The 20,058-nt window shown below is 42.7% G+C and overlaps 1 protein-coding gene across 1 annotated transcript in view; it reads left to right on the plus strand.

The window, feature by feature from the left end:
- Positions 1-18,273, plus strand: part of ALDH1A3 (aldehyde dehydrogenase 1 family member A3) — a 34,606-nt gene extending 16,333 nt beyond the window's left edge. The window contains exons 6-13 of the mRNA XM_082488850.1: positions 522-650; positions 3,055-3,168; positions 6,250-6,352; positions 7,352-7,536; positions 12,902-13,066; positions 15,271-15,428; positions 16,629-16,703; positions 18,143-18,273. Of these exons, the coding sequence (XP_082344976.1) occupies positions 522-650; positions 3,055-3,168; positions 6,250-6,352; positions 7,352-7,536; positions 12,902-13,066; positions 15,271-15,428; positions 16,629-16,703; positions 18,143-18,215 (1,002 nt within the window). The 3' untranslated portion in view covers positions 18,216-18,273. The remainder of the gene's footprint in view (positions 1-521; positions 651-3,054; positions 3,169-6,249; positions 6,353-7,351; positions 7,537-12,901; positions 13,067-15,270; positions 15,429-16,628; positions 16,704-18,142) is intronic.
- Positions 18,274-20,058: the final 1,785 nt, after the last annotated feature.

A 20,058-nucleotide genomic window follows, 5' to 3' on the forward strand; every position in this document is an offset into this window, starting at 1 on the left:
AGACCTCCCCTGGATTTCTGTGATTGAACAACCCACTGCAGTTTCCTAGTTATAAACCTGGAATTGAATGATATTGTATAACTCCTAACTACTCAGCCAATACCTAACACAGAAAAATGAGGTATTTCCAATGAGCAGTTTCACCCTGTGATTCTCTCACATAAGGACGTTGTACAAGTGATGTATCAGAACACTGCCTCTGCCACGATTTCTATGAACAGCCAAAATCCTATACAAAGTGTGATCAAACTCCTGTAAAGAATGAGGTCACATCATGGAGAGGTTTGTCCAACTTACAGGATTAACTTGAGGATTGCCAGCAATATTTAGGATCTCAGGGGGAAATCGAAGTTATACTCTGTAGTCCAAGCAAACGCAGTATTGTACACAGCCGCTTCTTTTTGTGGCTGTTCTCCCAGTTGCATCTTTTTCCCTGAGCTGTGTGAAGGTGGGGAAAATGCTGCGTGGAAGTGAGTAGGTGACTCTGGCGGGTTGATCTGACCAGTCTTGTGTTCTTGCAGTGGAACTTCCCGTTGCTAATGCTAGTTTGGAAGATGGCACCAGCGCTGTGCTGTGGAAACACTCTGGTTATTAAGCCAGCTGAACAAACTCCTCTCACGTCGCTGTATATTGGCTCACTGATCAAGGAGGTAAGAAAATCTGGAAATCCCATCTAGGTACTGTTCTTTTAAGGTCATAAGCAAGACTGTATTTTGAATTGGATGTGTAGATTTTTAGGTTTTAAAGATGTTAAAGCCTTAGAGAGGAATGTGAGAACAACCTCTGTCTTCAGTCTTTTCTTACAAAGGCCTTCGTGACTGGCAGTGGCTAGCTGGGAGGTAGCAAAGATCATAAAACCTGTGGGTTTTTCTTCTTTCTCGGGAAGTTGCAGAGAGAAAAAACGGTGCTTTTATTCTCCTGCCTTGTCTTCCCCTCTCCCAAATGAGGGAAAGACTACAGCTCAGTTTTATTAGACAATGGGACAAAAAAGAGTGTGATTAGAAAGCAGTGTTGAGCTTGTACCATTTTTAAGTGGGATAATTCAACCAAGACAGAGTGCCATGGGAAACAATTCTTCATAATTTATGCGATTCATAGAACAATTTAGCTATGTCTGGCCTTTAAAGCTAGCTTAGTAGTGACATAAAGGGAAGAATCATAGGTTGGGATTTCAAAATGTTGGTTTAGATCTGAGGGCACCTAACAAGCCCTATTAATGATACAAAGGTGGTGGGAGGTGCACATTACCTTCCAGGATGGGTCAGTACGTCGCCTTCCTCTGTCTATGTACATGACGAATTGTGAGGAACACTAAAAGGGTTGTAGATATGCTTTTGCCTCTCAGCTGGAAAAGTCTGTTTGTTAGGCTCAGTCTAATGATAATAATTTTCTCTGTTCTTGGCTTAGCCTGGGATAAAATAGAAGGATACCTTAATAATTGACACTTAGGGCTCCACTGTCAGGAAAGGGAGTGCAAAAATACTACCAGTTAAGTATCTCCTGCAGTTAATTGACTTAATAAGATTACACAAAATGAATGAGCATAGGGTGCAGTTTTTGTGACTTCTAGTTAGCCCTGCCACACCACTGCTTTTTTCACTCTGACTTACAGCTCCCCAAACACAGGCGTAGCATTCCCTCCAAAAGCCATTCAATTCTGATGAAATTAATTTTTTTAACTGAAATTCTAAGCTGCCTGTTTCTTACAGTTGCCCTTCAAGGCATAAATGTAATTAGAGCAGAATAATTTTGTTTGAAGATGCTCCTTTCTCCACCCAAAATTAGCTAAATTCTTTGCAGTTTTTCAGAAGAATAAGTTGAACTTCTTTTTTTTCATCTTTAAAAGGATGCAGAAGATGTTAACACACAAGCAAAGCTACGTGTTAAGTTCAATGAAATAATTTTGGGCCAACCAAAATATTTTGGCTTTCATTTTTGCTGAAAAACAGAAAAAACTTTTTGGCTTAGGGTGACCTGAACCATTTTCTTTTGCTTCCTTGTGGCTTTGCTGCTGACTCTAAACACCATTACTTGCACAGCCCTGGACTTGCGGTATTTTCCTGAAAAATTATTAGCCAAGATGCAAACTCTGTTAAACTCACTTTTATCATTGTCACATCCATGGAAGAAATCAAACTGCCCTTCTGATTTATGGAAGAAAAAAAAAAAAGAAAAAAAAACCTTATTAAGGTAATCTTTTGCAAGGTAATGCGTGAGCAATTACTTCCATTTTTTTCTGTATTAGGAAGGAGCAACTGCATTTATTGAGATTTTGTATTTAAAAGCCACAAGAAATGAAGTGAACGCTTAATATCCTGCAATTCCATTGTTACAAAATGCAGGGAAAACAACCTTGTGCAACCAGTAGTAGGGGAGGGCTAGCCTAGAAGAGTGTAATCCTTGAAACTCTTGTTTCAGGAAGTGAAAACAGACCAGTAAGTCCTGCACTTCTTACACTAGAATTTCACCTAATGTTTTGTCATTTGTCTCTTTTGGCAAAATTACTAGTTGGCTAATCTAGGTTGTAAATGTGGTGGAAACTGGCATAAGTCTGTTACCATCTGCTCTTGTATTCCTGTTTTATTAGCCCCATCATCTAGTGAGGTTTTACTGACTTCTTAATCCCTCTGGCCCCTGAAGAACCACAAATGTCAACCTTTGTTCAAAACAAACTTTCATTCAGTTACCCCTTGGCTTCAGCTGCACAGCAGTAGCTGGGGGCCAAGTTTGGCCAAAAGACTTGCTCTCTTTTGACTTGAAACTGGGACTCCTCCAAGAATTCTTACTAAAACTTGGCATTTCCTAAGCATGGCTGTTACTTTCACCCACGTCTACTCCAGCTGGTAGCACACAGCCATGTTACTGTAAAGTCTGGAAAACAGTGATGTATCTGGTATGGGCTCCTTGTCTGCAACTTGCAATTTTTAATTACAAGGAATATAGCGCAACTAATTCAAGCTTCCCAAGAACTGAACTGCAGCTCTGAGGAGTGCAGATCAGCTCCAGAGAGCTCAAAATCTCACTTTACAGAGCTATATTTAACCTCTGTTTCAGGTGGGTTTCCCTCCAGGTGTGGTGAACATTGTGCCAGGCTACGGCCCCACGGCCGGTGCTGCTATTTCTACCCATCACAGCATTGATAAAATTGCTTTTACTGGATCAACAAAGGTAAGTGATGGTTTTCTCATAAAACACCTGCTGTTCCTCTTTGCATTTTCTTCTAAAACTGCCATCCATGTACGACTGGACAAATGAAATGTTGGTGATTTCTGTATAGCCAGCACCATTTTCTATCACATTCCATGTGACAGGATTTCTCAGAAGCCTTTAGGATTTGTCTAATTCAGGCCCTTGTGTTTGTGATAATCCCACACCTCTGTAAGCTGTTTTTTGCCAAACCACCATGTTTCTGTAAGAACTGTAATAGGTGCTCTGACATAAGGTAAGACAGTCTACAGGGAAGGCTGGCAGTGACTTTAACATCATGTCATTGACCTGATGGAGCTTCTGGACAAGTTTGCCTGCCAGTCCTCCCCTGCAAATGTGTGCAACTGGAAAGTATGTCAATCAGGGCCCTGAACAATTCTTCTTCAGCTTTAGTTACCTCTGAGGAACTAGGACTTAAATAAAAACATGGCCCCATGCCCAAGGCTTCCTCTGTTGACAAGGGTGGGATTAAAATTTGAGCTTCTTTTGAGACCTGCACAGTAAGGCACCTTCTATTCATTTTTTCCTATAAATAGCTAATGCTGCCTTGCTTAGGAAAGGGGTGAAAGTGAGACTTTGGCACTATCAGACACCTACAGCTGTCTTCTTCAGTACCTACATGGGGGAAAGGAGTGCATGGGTTGGACTAGTCCACAGAATTGAGCACAGCTGTGGCACGCAAACAAATTTGTCTCCAGTAATCACTGCTGCAAATCCTCGAACAACAGCTTGCTTAGAAATGTGACTGTTTTTTCACTCACTGCTCTAGATTTTTCTCGCAATATATGCACAGTCCTTGAAGAGGGGCAGCGTCCAAAGAATGCTGACACTAATGGGTGCAGTTGAGGCAAATACAGTCTCTTCTGTTTCCTCAATTAATGTTCTTCTTGCTGAGCATTTTCTGAATTCATCCATTCTTATGTCTATCTTCACAATTGCAGAGTGTAACCTAATTGCATAATGATGATAAATTACCTTGCATGGTATTCTTGGTCGGTGAAGGTAACTCACTGAACACTCAAAAGCTCCTGCATTTGACAACAGTACCATCTAGTGGCTTTGCGTACATGCTAACTGCTTTGCTTTTCCCATAGGAGAAGGTGTGTTAAGCCTCTGTTTCTGTATAGAGATCACGGGAACAAACAGGAACGCCATAAAGTAGAAGTTCACAGTGAGCTTTTACTCTCTTGATAGCTGGTTTAATCCAGGAGTTTACCCAAATACATGCTTCTCTCCAAATCCTAGATCAGAAACTTTTAGCCCAGATTAGATGCTGGCTGTGTGAGAACAATAGAGCTTATGGACTCATCCAGCCCACATGGGTCTGTTTGGGTTTTTAATGAAAAAGGAGTATCCAGTGGATTAGGGACAGAAGGAAAACCTCAGCTGCTGGAGCCTGTAGGCAAAAAACTCCTACAGATGCTGTGCTTGTCTTCCTAATCCATGGGTGTGCAGGAAACACCGAGGGAGACAGATTCTTTGCTAATGCATGTGTAATTTAGAAGTGTTTTTTTCCCCCTCCACCCATCTGTGAGTTCAACTTCATCTCTGCAGTATTTGCAGCATAATGCTACTGTTTCTGAGCCAGGAAGTGAAGCTAATTCGAAATACAATTTGACTTAGTTTTTAAGCCCCATCTTGGGCTCAGTGCCAGCCTGGAAATACTCATCTTAAACTCCACGAGAATTTTCCCATCTAGATTTCTTCCTTTCCCTTAGTTTATTAACTTACTTCTCTTTGGCCAGCTAGCTTGTAGTAATGCCTCTTGTGAAGTTATGTGTGTCTGCAGCATGATGCATCACTTATTTCTGCTGCCTCTAGGCCTAGGCTGCTGAGTGACTAGACGTGATCTGCACTGCTAGGTTTGAGTTCCAAAGGCAAACCATGAGAAATGCAGACCTGTAACTGCTGGCCAGCTGCCACATGCTTTCCTTGCTCACAGCTCCGCTCCAGGGCAACAATATTTTTAGGCAGAAATGAAGTTAAGATTGCCACGTGCAAAGGTAAAATACAAGAAAACCTGTTACAAAATGAGGAAATTCAAATGTAAGGTCACACTTAACAGAAATAACCTACCCTAACAATTGAAGCTCCAAAACAGTTTTAACTCATACTAACACAATTAGATTACTAAATGATCCTGATGCTTGATTAATGTTCCTCTTGTGAGGAATTCTATTTTTTTTAAACAAGAAGAGAAATCGCTGTTTTGGTGTTACCAGTATAAAAACAAACAAACAAACAAAAAAAAAAACAGCATAGTCAAAATTTGGGGGAAACTTTTAACATGAAATAGTTTTTCTGTGTGGGGGAGGAGCCCCTTAGTTTGGTATTACTTTGATTAAATTCTGGAAGCAGAGTAAATCCTTCCCTTCAGGAGAGGGTGGCCAGATAAATTTCACCAGATGGTCAGAGCAGATTCCTGGCCAAAAAGTGCCACAGCAGAGCTAGATGGAGTTTGTCTGTTGACATCCTCAGGTATTGCCTTGGAAGGAATATGTCTCAGCTACTTTTCTGTGTGGAGCACCTCAGCCTAAACTGTTAGAAGTAGTTTTCTCCTAAATGTCAAAATCTCTACAGGGCTTTCTGGTATGGGAGTGGTAACAGAGAGGAACAGTGAGTTCTTATCATTGCCTTGGCAAGATCTACTCTAAGAAGTTGAATTCCCAATTTTTAAAAGTAAAACTTGTAAACCTTGGAGCCCCATAGATTGACAGGGTTGCTCACTAGCTTGCATGGGGTCGGAAATGCCTTGTTCTGCAGCTCTGGGTTGCAGATAACTTCAGGATACAGTTCCTGTAGCTCTCACACATAGCCTGCCCTTTCAAATCTGCCTAAACCAAACATTAATTCTCTAGCTGGTTTTGAATCAACACATCACAGAAGTAGGAAACTCAAGCCATTTAAGAGTACAATCCCTGACTTCTACCTGCTTCAGTCACCCACCAGGCTCTTCTACCCTTGTTAGCATCACATTTGGCACACTAAGTTAAGACTTTCAGGGGTAACAGCTCGTGTCCTCTTTGTGTCTCAATGCTGCAGGTTGGAAAACTGATCAAGGAAGCTGCTTCTAAAAGCAACCTCAAAAGGGTGACATTAGAGCTTGGAGGGAAAAACCCTTGCATTGTGTGTGCAGATGCAGACTGTAAGTATTGGCTGCTGTGTTTATTTGCTGTAAGACACTATGTGTCTGGTGCTTTATGTGCCTCTGCTGTCCTTTGGCAGCTAGCAGGGCTGGTGTTTGTTGTTACATCCACCCCAAAGGCTGGAGGAGACCCCTGTCCAAGAGCAGGACGTGGTTCTGCTTTGCTGGAGCTTTTGCCTAGCACAGGGACTATTCCTATGGCAAGCAAGCAGGTCATTATACTGTTGCCTTCCCTGGGGATGGCTGCAGTTGAAGATAAATCTTGTATTTGTGCGTTTCTACTGTTGTAGTGCCTTGGTTTTGTTTGGCGGTACTGCAGAGCCTGAGTGAAGCAATAGGAAAAGCAGCTTTCTAAAATGCAGCCCCTCTGCAGGCATTCCTATGACAGAAGAGTTTTGTAGGACCTAATCTAATCCAGTCTTCACCTCTATCCTGGGGCTCTGCAGGACTTGCTTGGCGTGTTCTGTTGTGACTTCGTTGCATTAGTGAGTAGTGCTATATGTGTAACCCGTGACCATGAAAGTGGTTGGAAAATGCTATTTGACTTGAAGAAAATACTCTCCATTCTCCTGCACAGCACAGCAGAGGTTGAAAGCCAGAGGTTTTTGTGCCATCTGCTAACAGTGAGCATTGCAAGGACCTGGTCTGAGCTGGCTGTACAACAGAAAGTAGTGCCAATGCATGGAATCTAGGAATCCACGTCTGAATTCCCACAGCGAGTAAACCTGGTTGCTGCCCTCAGTCAGTCCTTGTGGAAGAAAGTATCAGGGGCTATGGCAGACTAGACCTTGAGACAAAAGGCAGGAAGGGGGGTGGAAATAGTAAAAGATCTGGTTTGGAGGCAGTATGAGGTCTTGTGAGTGCCTTCAATGGGTGTGGACCATTGTCAGCATGTTTTAAGGAGGTTTTCAAGAGAGAAAGGAAAAAACAAGTCTGGAAACACTGGAAGGCTGAAATTGTGCATGTGGTAACACTTTTCCCTCCTGGGCCATGTTGCAGTGGACTTGGCAGTGGAATGTGCCCATCAAGGCGTGTTCTTCAATCAAGGGCAGTGCTGCACGGCTGCCTCACGAGTGTTTGTGGAGGAGCAGATATATCCGGAGTTTGTCAAGCGCAGTGTGGAGTATGCCAAGAAGCGACTCGTTGGAGACCCCTTTGATGCCAGAACTGAACAAGGGCCCCAGGTAACTATGTGCCTGAGAACAGTTGTTGTTTGGTTTTTGGTTGTGTTTTTGTTTACTTTTCCTTGTGTAAATATTATCCTTGCAAATATGGTCCCAGCAGAAGCACCAAGGGGTGAGTAATGTATCATGGCTGTATTTTTCTCTCTATTTTAAATACCAATTAATCACAACTGTTGAAATGTTATGTTGTAATTTTTTTTAAACACAAATGTATTTAATTCACTTCTTATCCAGCTTTATGGAAGCCGTCTCCCTGGTGCAGTAATACAAAGCATGTTGCAGCGAGCAATAGCAATGCACAGAAGAGTGAAGCTGCAGAAATGACCATTCAGCCACTTGGCTGTGTTGGTGATGACAAGTAGTTAGAGCCCAGGGACTACTGAGTCCTCACTTTCCCTCTCCTCCTTTGCCCCCTTTCTGATCCTTTGAAGAAGTTTCAGCTGAATTAGAAGGAAGAGCCACGCCAAGCTGCTGTCATGACCAGCCTCCTCAATGCTTCTAGAGCCTTCCTCTTATTTTTTCCTTCTGAAGCAATCTGAGCTGTGGTGGAGAGCTCTGGAGGAAGATGATCCTTAGGTCGGATCTTCTAACAGGGCCACTGTTTGCTACCAAAATTAAAGGGAGAGTCCCAAAAATCTATAACCTAGGCCTCCTGTTCTCAGTACTATACTATTTTTCTTCCTTGATGCTATATTGTATCCCTCAGAGAATGAATAACTGTGAGGACATCTGCCTCCCCTTATCTGGATCTAGGCGCATTTACACATGATCCATGCATGGCAAAACCTTATATTGCATGTCCTCATACATGGGGAATAAGATGATGTACATCCCTTCTTCATGCTGGGGCTCCATCTATCCCTGTAACTTGCCTAGAAAGAGATTTCAAACTGCTCAGCAGTCTTAGGAAAATAATCCCATGCTGGAACTTGCTTCAGCAGGGATTACCTGACCCTCAAACCATTTCAGGGTCTGCTCTTACCATCTGTTAAGGTCTGTCAGCTTTTCAGGTTTGTTTGTTTTAATATAATGTCATCCTAAACCTTATCCAGGAGGAGCAGTAAGTGAGCTGCATTTATAGTTAGTCCAGTCAGGACCATGTTCACCTGACTGCTCTGACAAAGACCATTGATTTCATGAGGACAGCCCCTGAAATCATAGGGAAGTCGTTGTGAGGTTTTAAATGGCAAAACACTCTGCAGTGAACAGAACATGTAGAATTGGGCTGCTTATTTTAGTTCATCCATGCTCCCAGCTCTTGCTAGGCTGTCAGAACACTTCCCAATGGCTTAAGGGAGAGTCTGCATACAGAGCTATAACTAAGGGTAACAGTAAGTTGGAATAGCAGTGTCTGGTCAGATTTTAAAAATGATCCATCTGTCCTCTTCCCCTGTTCTGGCTTACCTGTTACACTTGTAGCTAGGAGAGACAGCACACCCCCACACACACCTGAACTTCTCTGCATGCAACTGTCAAACCCAAGATGGGAAGGTGTTGAGAGAGTGGGAGGAAACTGTTAATCCCAAAGCTTTCATGTGGCTGCCAGTGCAAAGGAAGAACTACTTCCTCTGCAGCTATGGTTGCTCGCTCACCGGAGCCTATGCTCTAAGATGCAGCACACAGAAGCTCAAGCAGAAGAGAGAAATGATGCAGTGTCACAAGGGCTTAAAATACCTCCAAAAGTAGCAAAGATTCACACCTCCCCACAAGTTACTGTTCAAATGTGAAGCTTCCAGATCAAATTTTTCCCCTGTTCCCAAATTAACCTGTTCTGCTGTGAGGGTTTTTTTTATCTTGAACTGATGGGTAAGGGAAGAATCACCAGGAAAAATAATCTTTCCTCCTCCTATTCTTCATCTCCCCCCGCCAGGCCTCAGTTGCTTCAGATCCAGGTCGTTGCTTTCATTCTCCTTCTGTGTGGGTCAGGGTGAACATACACAACAGTATTATGAAAATGGCCGCATGCTGCTGTATAGGCCCCATTCTGGGGTGATCTCTGGCTCAGAAGCCAACAGTGGGAAGGAGATGGAGCCAGCCTTTAGGCTGACAGTGGTGATATCCCATGATCTTTTTGGTCCTACATCGGACTCCAAGTGCTTGCAGGTCCTGTTGTCTGGCTACAACTTCCAGGGAGTTCAGAAAGCCTAAAATAGGAGAGCTTCTGCAGTCCAGACTTTGAGCTAGTGTTTGGTGAAACCAAACCACACCATGGCTGAGCATAGTGCTCTAAGTCACTACTGAGGCAACCTGGTGCAGGGCAGCATGGAGTAACAGGCAATACTGTTCCATAAAAGCTTGATGGAAGCTAGTCCTGGAAAAGTGGGTCTGTCTGCAGCTGTTTGCTCCTATATTGCACTGCACTTGCAAACTAGACTGGGGAACCGGCTGATTCAGGTCTAATCCAGTCTTTTTGGAAGTGAGGAAGAAAAGTTTTACTCAGGTCAGTTCCCTGATGTGGATTACTGTGCACTGGCACGGATGGTTGCAGCATGAGTGTGGGGAAAAGTCTGTGTCAGCTCAGTATTGGGTTATGCTGATACAAACTGCACTGCTCTGATCAAAATTAGGTCAAATTTAAACAGTATTAAATTTAAACAGAAATGAGGCATGCTTCTGATGAGACTTCTCCAAAACTCACATGTATCTGACTATGTTGGCTGGCTGGAATTCAAAGGACACCACAAGAAACCTGAGGGTTGATCAGGACTGTTTGAGTAGAGTGCCAACCTCAAATGCAGACCAAGGGCATTTTTTAACTTTGGATTCATGTGAGCTGTATCATAGGAAGTAATAAAGTAAATCTGCACAGATGGCAAACTGGTTAACCAGTGCGTTATACAATTGTGAAGAGCAGACTGCATTAGATGAGACTAACGTCCTGGTGGCCTAGAACAGGGATTAGACTAGAACAGAACTATACTAGTTCTGATACTGTAGAACCCCAAATATGGGGATTTGTGGACTATAAGGCCTGGTCTACAGGAAGGAAATAAGCACTAAGGCTGCCTCATATCACTTGCTAGCCAGAAGTTTTTCAGCCCAAAACCTATTGTTTGGTTTTTAAGACAGTGAATATTTTCCTTAGAGTGTAGACATTTGAGTACTTTAGGATTAAAGCGTTCAACAGTCAGTTGGACACAGTTGTGGGGTTATTCTGTAAGATTACAAATGCTAGGTTTGGAAGAGGAAAAACTGCTCCTTGACTTTAATGAATTAAGATATGAAGATTTGGGGGTTGTCAGATTTTCAGCCTTGCAGTGATCATTAGAAACCTTCCTCTCTTGAATTAGATGGACAAATAGTAGAATTCGCTCTAGCGGATCATGTGTTTTTAATAGAAGTCAATGCTTGAACCATAAATAATAGTGGAGTACGGGACAGAATTTAAACAAGCCTTGCAAGCTCTAGTTACAACGACAAACAGTTCCACCCTTGCATGTCATTTTTACAAATGTTTTCTTTCCCCAGTGTCTTTTCATCTAACTATAGTTTGCCTTGCAACAAGTTACAGCTGTATAAATATCCTTGTTTTGTTTTCTGTGATGTGAAGTGGATAAACTGGATTGGTCTGGATCACAGACATGCCAGGATGGAAAGCACTTGCAGATATTTTCAAATTATTTACATTTGGCAACTAAGCAACCAGACAAATAGACAATATGTATGACACCTGCCAAACTTACTATGTGACACTCCGTATCCTGCATGAGGGCACACGTTTCCTTGAGCAGTAGCATGTATCAAGTGTTTCCTTGGGTAGCATCTTAACACATGAGAGAACAGGAGCACTTAGTACAAGCTGTCCACAGTTCATGGGATACGCACATCTGTGTGGCAGGAGATGTGCTGTTCTCTGTTTTCACTGTGTACCAGAAGTACCCCAAGGACACCCTCCTGAAGCTTTGATATTTGTTTAAAAGCATGAAAACTTGGATTGCGTGTGGCCAGGATTAACTGGGGACAGGATATAGTCTGTAATCTGGAGGAGTCGAATGTGGAACACTCCATGTAAACAGTCCCAACTGGCAACTGGCCCTGCTGAAATAAAAACAGATGCCTATTGGACCAGTACAAGCATCTGGAGATACCTGGCATTCAGAATAACCTCCCAGGCTACTAGGGCACCTTGAACCAGTGGGTGGAGTCTTTTATTTAATCACCTCCATGAATTTGTCGAGGTTTTTGTTAGTTTTACTTTTTTTAACCATCGCCATAAGCCTTTTACCATCTGCAGCATGCTGTGATTAGGTGTTCCATCACTTAATTATGTATCATGCTAATAGCCACATCTTGGTTTTTGTTTGTAACCTGACAATACCTGCAGTACAGTGTTGTATGTGGAGCACAAAAGAAGGACCAGTACTGATCAGAAGTGCTGTGGACTTCTGCACCTCTTCCCAGCACATGACCCACTGTGCTTGTGGAGCACGTGATGTCTCCTCCAAGCCTTGGTGCAGGGCTGCACAGCTGTGGGACTTCAGTGTCTATAACTGGACTGGCCTTTCCCCACCTCTACTGAAACCCCTGGTTTAAAGGCTAGTGACACAACAGTACTTACTATTTGAGATTACTGCATATTTATGAGTGGGGAGGAGTTAGACAAGGTTGGTAGTTAAAAGTGAGGGTATGGCTTCCAGTCCAGAGAACCAAAAAATGCTGGGGTGGTACTAGTCTCTACAATCCCTGAAAGGTGATTCTGATTTTAAAAGTATGGCTTCAGTGCAGTAATTATTCTGAAGGCACCCCACTAACAGGGCTTATCTCTGAGGCTGTTTGTATAGTGTGCGTGTGTGGAAAGAGCTGGAGGCAGAGCTTGCTGGGTTCTTCCAGCTGGGGACAGACAGCTGCGGGTGAAGCTGCACATCACAGCAAAGTCAACTTAATAGTTCATACACCCTGATCCTCCTTCCCTTGCACTGATTCTGTTGCTGGTCACATCCATGACAGGGCTGAGGTTGTTAGCCCGGCAAAACCCATCTCAGGCTGTTCTCGTGGTGCTCCTGAGCTAAATCAGTGCATGGAGGTCAGTAAGTCTCAGAGCTGGAGTGAGGTGAGCCGTGGGAGTGCATGATCAGGATGCGGAGGAAGGGAAAGTGGGGAGACCCCCTCCACATGGCAGCAAACTATTAAATTAAACTCTCACATGTTACTTCACCTTCTGTTTCCTGTGGCTCAGGGCTATGCCTACGTCCTGTCTTTCAGCCTGCATATTGCCTGAGTGCCGTACCATAGAATGACATGTAAACTTACCCGGTTTGGCTGTGCCCTGCAAACGTACCCCGGGGCCACATACCACGACTCCAGTCTCTGGAACAGTGATAATAAAGGCACTACTGTCTGTTTCTTTTCCTTTTGTGTCTCACAGATTGACCAAAAACAGTTTGATAAAATCCTGGAGCTGATAGAAAGTGGGAAGAAAGAAGGGGCTAAGCTGGAGTGTGGGGGACTTGCCATTGAAGACAGAGGCCTGTTTATAAAACCCACTGTGTTTTCAGAGGTCACTGACAACATGCGTATCGCCAAAGAAGAGGTACAGTACAAGTAACCTAAACCTTTATATGCATTTACTACTGTAAATGAGAAAGAAAAGAGGTATGGTTGTGGTTTGAAGTGAAAACTTGAGAGGAGAATAGAAGTTTCGCTTATTTCAGTGTTTTAACAACTGCCTAATGCTGAAATCCATTCTACTAATGAAGTATCTGCGAGGTGAGCTTCAATTTGGACTGTATGTGCATGGGGGGGGGAGGGAATTGTGAGAGGAGAAGGGGGAGAGCAGAACAGGCAAAAAAAAAGGTCAAAATGTTTTAGCTGCAATTTTTGTGCAATTAATAGGTGTCTGGCTGCCAGGCCCTTCTAATGACTTGCTGCTTTTTGCAGAAGGGAAGTGGCCCTGTGAGTGTACTCACTGGTCAATAATAAACCGTGATAAAAACATAGTAGATAATACTACCCCAAAGCTTTTGGGTCTCATTTCAGGAGAACTTGATGTAATGCAAAATACAAGCACATGCCTTATTCAGGTGCAGCTGCTATAAATGCTGCTTCTGAATAAGAAATAGTGGTGATGGAGGGGTGTCTGGTTTAATCCTTGATTTTTAAATATAAATAACTGAACAAAAATAACTGAAACTGTGGCAGGCTGCAGCAATTCTACGTATTCTTTGCCCTGAAGTTTGAAAGTTTTCTGAAGACAGGGTTAAGCTCTCCCACTCTACGCAGATGGATGGTTGTGCATTCTGTGTGCTCTTACACACCTCCTACTGAGTGGACGTGAAATTGCTCAGCTGTGGTACATGCTGATTCAAAGTGACAAAGGACAGTAAAATGTGTGTTCATGCTCCTCTACTTTGTAAAAAAGGAGTTGCTTTATTGCAGAAAGGTGGGACAAGAACTCTGGGACGTGAAGCTGATGAGGAGGAAAGGAATGGCCCTGCTATACTGCCACTAAAGAACTTCTCTCAAGTAGCCTTAGCATCTGAAGTAATCCCAGGGTCAGTTCTCATGGTGCAATCCCCTAAGGCTTACCATTTTTTTCCTATAGGAAAACATGGTTGAAGCCAGCAAAGCGCGGATCTAATACTCTGGCTTTCATTATTCATATGCAGAAAAATTGAACAAGCTGCATGTGATTAGATCCTGTGATATTCCTTTGAAATAGAAGTTAATCTACTTTTCATCATGTTCCCCAATGGAAACTAAGTAGTTGCCAAAGTCTAACTGGCACTTGTATTTTATAGTTTAGCCTAGTGCTTTTTATGGAGCTGCTTACTGTTCACTCCTGGCAAAATGTTTAGATGTCTCAGATCTGCCACAGAATCTCTAAGGAACCTGGGAAAGATATCAGCCAGTCTAGGCATGAGTTACATTCTAAAAATAGAGGGAATAAGAGCTGAAATTCCCATGACAGGCCTTTTTTTAATGAACTGACTCCAAATCCCAAGTCACGATTCGTGAAGCTTATCCAGTTTCATTCATTTGCAGTTTAGTTGTAAATGCACTTTCATCCTTTGCCTAGGATCAAGGCTCCAGTTAAGTACCTGGATCTCCCAAAACGAAGACATTTAGAGTCACTTGTACGAGCCTAAAGGCCCCACAAACTGATTAGCCCGGCCCTCAAGGTGGCACACATGAGACGGTGGGGGATTATTGTACTGCAAGACCGTGTGGGCCAGAAAAGGGCCCCACCTTCGAGATTGTACCTGATGACAGACTTCATCCCCGAAGTTGGGAAGTATTGTGTATCCCGGCTGCCATTATGCTGGCAACCTGGGAAGCCAAGTTTGGGTCAAACACATACATGGTAAACGCACCGCATGCAAATAAACTGTACAATGACAAAATTAGAGTTAAAAGCAATGAAGAAAACTTGCAATTTTTGAAATATATTAATTACTTCTTGAGCATACTCAACTTCTGAGTTCAAAAGGAGAGTTGTAAATGGAGTAAGGATGAATCATTTGAAACTTGTCCAGATCTAACTCTGCTTATTTTGATTGTCATAGACAATCCGTTAGTTGTTGGATCTTAGCATATATTAACTACCACAGCACATCACTGTACTCCTTTGAAGTCAGTTTAATTAGTAGTTTTTAAGAGACTCTATCAGTGACTTCTAGAAGGCTAGGATAAACATTTTAAATATAGTATCCAAACAAAGCATCTGATTCCAATTACTTCAAAATTACCATGATTAGCAAAGGCTTTCCGTTACTAATGCTTAATTGATATGTGCAGATTTTTGGGCCAGTTCAGCCAATTATGAAGTTCAAGAGTATAGAAGAGGTCATAAGAAGAGCCAACAGCACCGAGTATGGACTCACGGCTGCAGTGTTCACAAAGAATCTGGACAGAGCATTAACACTAGCTTCTGCATTGCAATCGGGAACTGTCTGGTAAGCAGTGTGGGACCAGAGTGTGGGCTGGGATTTTGTTTCCTGGGAGGGGTGAGGGATGTATGATTTGGAATCATGTGTAAGTGCTGGAGGTGAGATGCATTAGTACTCTACTTAATTCTTGATATTCTGCTCAGAAGCAACATCCATTCATCAAAACAAGGTGGTGAGGAACAGACAGTCTGGCAAGAAATGGACTCTTTGTTTGTTCAGTCGATGTAGTTCTTCGTCTGGAAAACACTGAAAATGTAGGGGTTGTAGTAAGTTCCACCAGACATGATGCCTTTCAAAATCCTGTATGTAGAAAAAAGCAATTCTTACAATCTTTAGGTAGCATCAGATGGAGTCTTAGGTGCACAAATGAGTATGGGCAGTAGATGGCATCACACCACTGTCAGAAAGATAAGCAGCTATTTTTGCTTACAAAATTTCTTATTTTATATTAGAATCATTTTAAAGATGGAATCCTGATTTTTTTTTTTTTTTTTTTTTTTCCCCACTCAAGATAAGAATTTGATCTGATGTCTGATTTTGATGCATACAGAGGACTGATTTCAAGAGCTGGCGCCAGAAGAATCAGCCTCTGAGTAATATTGACATAAAAATGGGATGTTGGGCTTTGAAGGATACTTGTGCTGTACATACACGAAGGTGCAGTCCTACAGCACCAAGTCATACCTGTCTCTCTTCAGTCATTTGCTCTTACTGAGATGCTGAGGAAGTATCTGCATTAGCTTTTCCTACCCAGTGTCTATAGAAATGGGGCTAGTGACACTTTTGCCTAATGCAGTCCAACTTCTTTCTGTACCTGGAAGTGGATGGTGGGGCCTGCTTGTGAGCGTTTAGACAGCTTTCTCAGTAAACATGTTCATTTCAGAATGTGCTTCTCTAAACTAGGGAATAGGTTGGACTATTTTTTTAAGTATGGCTCTGAACACAGCATAAATTCCAGCTCAAGCATGAATGTCTTAGCCATTAGAGACTATGAAGTGAGATGTAGGTCAGACTGAGTACTACTGAAATGTTTTCTGTTTCTGTAGCAAAATAAGATTTTATTTCTAAAATCTGATTTCTCAAGTGAATGAACTGTATAAAGAGAAAACTGAGAGATTTCAGCCTTTTTTGTATTGTTGTTGTTGTCATCATCTTGCTTCTCCTTGGTACTGAATTGTCTTTTTACAATTGATGTTTTTATTATAGGATCAACTGTTACAATGCGCTCTATGCACAGGCTCCTTTTGGTGGCTTTAAAATGTCAGGCAATGGCAGAGAACTGTAAGTTTTGCTCAGTATTTTGTTTATATGTGGATGGTGAATGCAATAACAATTCTGATTCAGTGAAAATATTGTTTAATTTACTTTTAAACTATCAAGCTTGCAGTATGCTCCACAAGGAAGTGCTAAGAGTACAGCGCGGATGTAAAGCACAGATGTGAGAACATGAGCGATGCCTTTAGGAGTACCTTCATCTGCTTTATGAGCTCTTAATAACCAGTTCAGACAATTCCACTTGCAAGCATTTTTCCTTACTACTTAAATCTTTAGATCAACGGAGAAATATGGCACCTTGGCTGGGGACACTGGTATCCACCCCAAACCACCTCCATCTTTATACAGTTGTATCTGGGTCTCCCTTGACTGCTGTATCATTGCTCCTAGTTGGACCTCTTCCATCTCTGACTTTCTAATGTTGGAGCTAGAACAATAAGGAATGATCCCCAAAATCATTCTACCTCCCATCTTCCAAGCTTGCTACTAAATTACAGAAGGACCCTCTGTCACTCTTCCCCAGCCTGACCTGTTGCAGCATGGCTACCAGATATTCCAGCTCTACTAACCCAGCAATTTTTAAACCAAGGCACCCTATAAGTTAGAAGTAGAGCTGCTCGATTGACTTAAATCTTAATTTTCTTCTTGTGTAGGAGGGAGGCAGGTTTTGTTACACCATTCAGAAGAATTTTCAAAGGAATCTAACGCACCTTTTCTTAAGCCAGATTTATTGCCAGGAACGATTTCCAGTAGCTGTTCTGGTGCATTTCCTTCTCTTGAGACATTCAGATGCCTCACTTGCTAAGCACAGCAAATGAATGAATCCTCAAATGGAATACACATATTGAGACCTTGTGGCTTACTTTGCCTGTCTGCCTGCCTAATTTAAGGATGTCAGGGGTTTATCCCTTGGGCAAGGCATGGGAGTAGAGTTTCCATCAACCAAGACATAATGCAGTGGTGGGGTCTGTCATCAGTATGCATTTCTACAGCAACTGCGCCCTCTTGATTATATGATATCTAGTAGATAGAAGCTTACTTTCAGTGAAAAAAGTAACTTTAATTACTGTCTAAACACTGATAACTATGTTTACGTGGATGTTTCTTTGGTGGGTTCTCACAACAGAACTCAGTTTTCACTAGGCAGAGAGTCACAAGGTGGCATCTTGTGGGTTACTGTGGCCAGAAGCATTCCATGTTTCTTTTAGAACATGGTGTAGTTGTGTGTACTTACGTGCATGTACTTAGTGATTATTCGAAGTGGTGGGCCAAATTGATAGCTGGTGTAAGTTAGTTCAGATCTGGTTTTACTGGCCTGATGTTGACTACAGCAGCTGTCGATCAGTGGCTAATATGCACTTGTGTAGAAATCTCTTCTCTTAGGGAAGTACACGTTAACATGCTACAATTGTTTGTCCCTTTCTCTCCTCCCTCTTCTTTTCCAGCGGTGAATATGCTTTGGCAGAATACACCGAAGTGAAAACAGTCACTATTAAACTCTCCCAGAAGAGTCCATGAAAACAGAAGGCCTAAATGCTGACACTCTGAATGTGACACATGGGGGACGAGTTCAGAGCAAGGGGGAGGGGAGGGGTAGGAAGGAAAATGGAAACACCTAACTTTATTCTTCTAGAAACACTGAATCTACTGGACTCCATTTTGTCAACTGGCTCTTCGAAAATCAATTTAACAGACCCTACTGGCAGCATAGCACACACTTGTACTGTGCAAGTCCCTGGCTGTACATCTGTCTGCTACCTGTGACTAAAACGCTGGTCAGTCACAGTGTTTGCCGGACATCTGCTTTCAAACTGTACCCCTGAAGGATGTGGACATCATGTTAGAGAGCCTTCTGGTACCATTAGCATGGACTGTTAAACACCTTCAGAGGCATATGGCTTTCACTTGGCCTAAATGGACTTGAGTGGTAAGGCTAACACAACTTGTCTGAAGTTGGTGGAGTTTGTGTGAAGACCGCAGCTGGAGTTTGGGATGGGAGTGCGAGCTTTCATGAAAGGATCTGCAAAGAAATTCTCTTTGAAAGAGCTATCTTGGTCTCTCTAAAGATACATGCATTCTCCATATTGGTGATATTCTAGCCCTGAATGAGATTAATGGGAGTTTCCTAGAGGACTCCTTTGGGGCCAGTATTTCACCTGACAGAGGTAGACTTTAAAGCGTCCTTTGAACCTGATGTTTTGGTGCGCACACATTACACATGCTGCAAATGCAAGTTACTGACTTGCTAACCCTTCTGGCTCCAAATGAGTCACAATTGTATCTCAAACCTACACTATAGCACTTTTCACAAGAGGACTTTGCACTGTACTTACCGTGATGACAGAGAGTTGAATGCTAAGCATGTAGCATGGTAGATACCCCAAAGAAAACATCCCACGCTAGTCCTTCTGATCTGGGGGAGGGAGCAGAAGAGCTGCAAGAAGCTGTCCTGCTCTCTCTTTCTCTGTAACTTTCAGGCTGTGTGAACATCTCTTCATTTTTTGAGCCAGAGCTATTATTATGAGAGTAAAACTTATAAGCTCTTCTCACTGTTTCTTTATCCTGTATGAATGTAGCTTAAAATGAATTTCTGGAAGTACAGTATGAAAAGGCAGGTGTTCCCAAGCATACACTGAGTGCTAAAGATGTGGGTATACAAACCAGTTACCATGGAATAAGCTATGGCTGGACTTAAATGTGTCAACAGCTTTGCAGTAATTGTCCTCATGAGTGCTGTCATCTTGCAGCAAGCACGGAGTAGCTGATCCTTCACTGAGGAATAAACTGCCTTGAATTTTCGTGTGCTTACAGTTGTATAAGCATGCATATACAGGAAGAGCATCCGTGGAGTGGCTGTCACACCAAGTTCATGCCTCAGTATCTCCGGCAGTAACTTCTTTGCATGCCCAGACATTACTATGAGATTAATCACAAGCCACATGCTGTCTTCAGTTCCTGGGTTTGCTACTTTCCCTCCTCCTCCTCCTGATTCCGTACTGGAGAACCACTGGCAAATGTACAGCAAGTTCCACATCTGCAGGAGCTGTAAGTATGCAGGAGTTAGTGGTGTCAGCTTGTTAGGAAGTTTACCTGATCCTGCTGGGATTGTCCTCTGAGAGCAAACTGGTAGAGGTTCCTTGTGGCATATCAACAGATCTCCATAGAGCACTGCTAAGGATTGCTGCCTGGAGTTTTCAAGATGTCAGGGCTCAAAGCAGAAATGCAGGTCTAACCTCTATTCTCTGATGCAAGCAAGGATTTAACCAGTACCTTCCTTTGCTCAGAGATATACCCAGTCAGTATACAAGTTCTGTTGCATGACTGGACCTTTTTTTTGGAGGAGGAAGGAAGGTGGGTGGCG

The sequence above is a fragment of the Vanellus vanellus genome (assembly GCF_965231255.1).
Source record: "Vanellus vanellus genome assembly, chromosome: 11".
Taxonomy (NCBI): Eukaryota; Metazoa; Chordata; class Aves; order Charadriiformes; family Charadriidae; genus Vanellus; species Vanellus vanellus.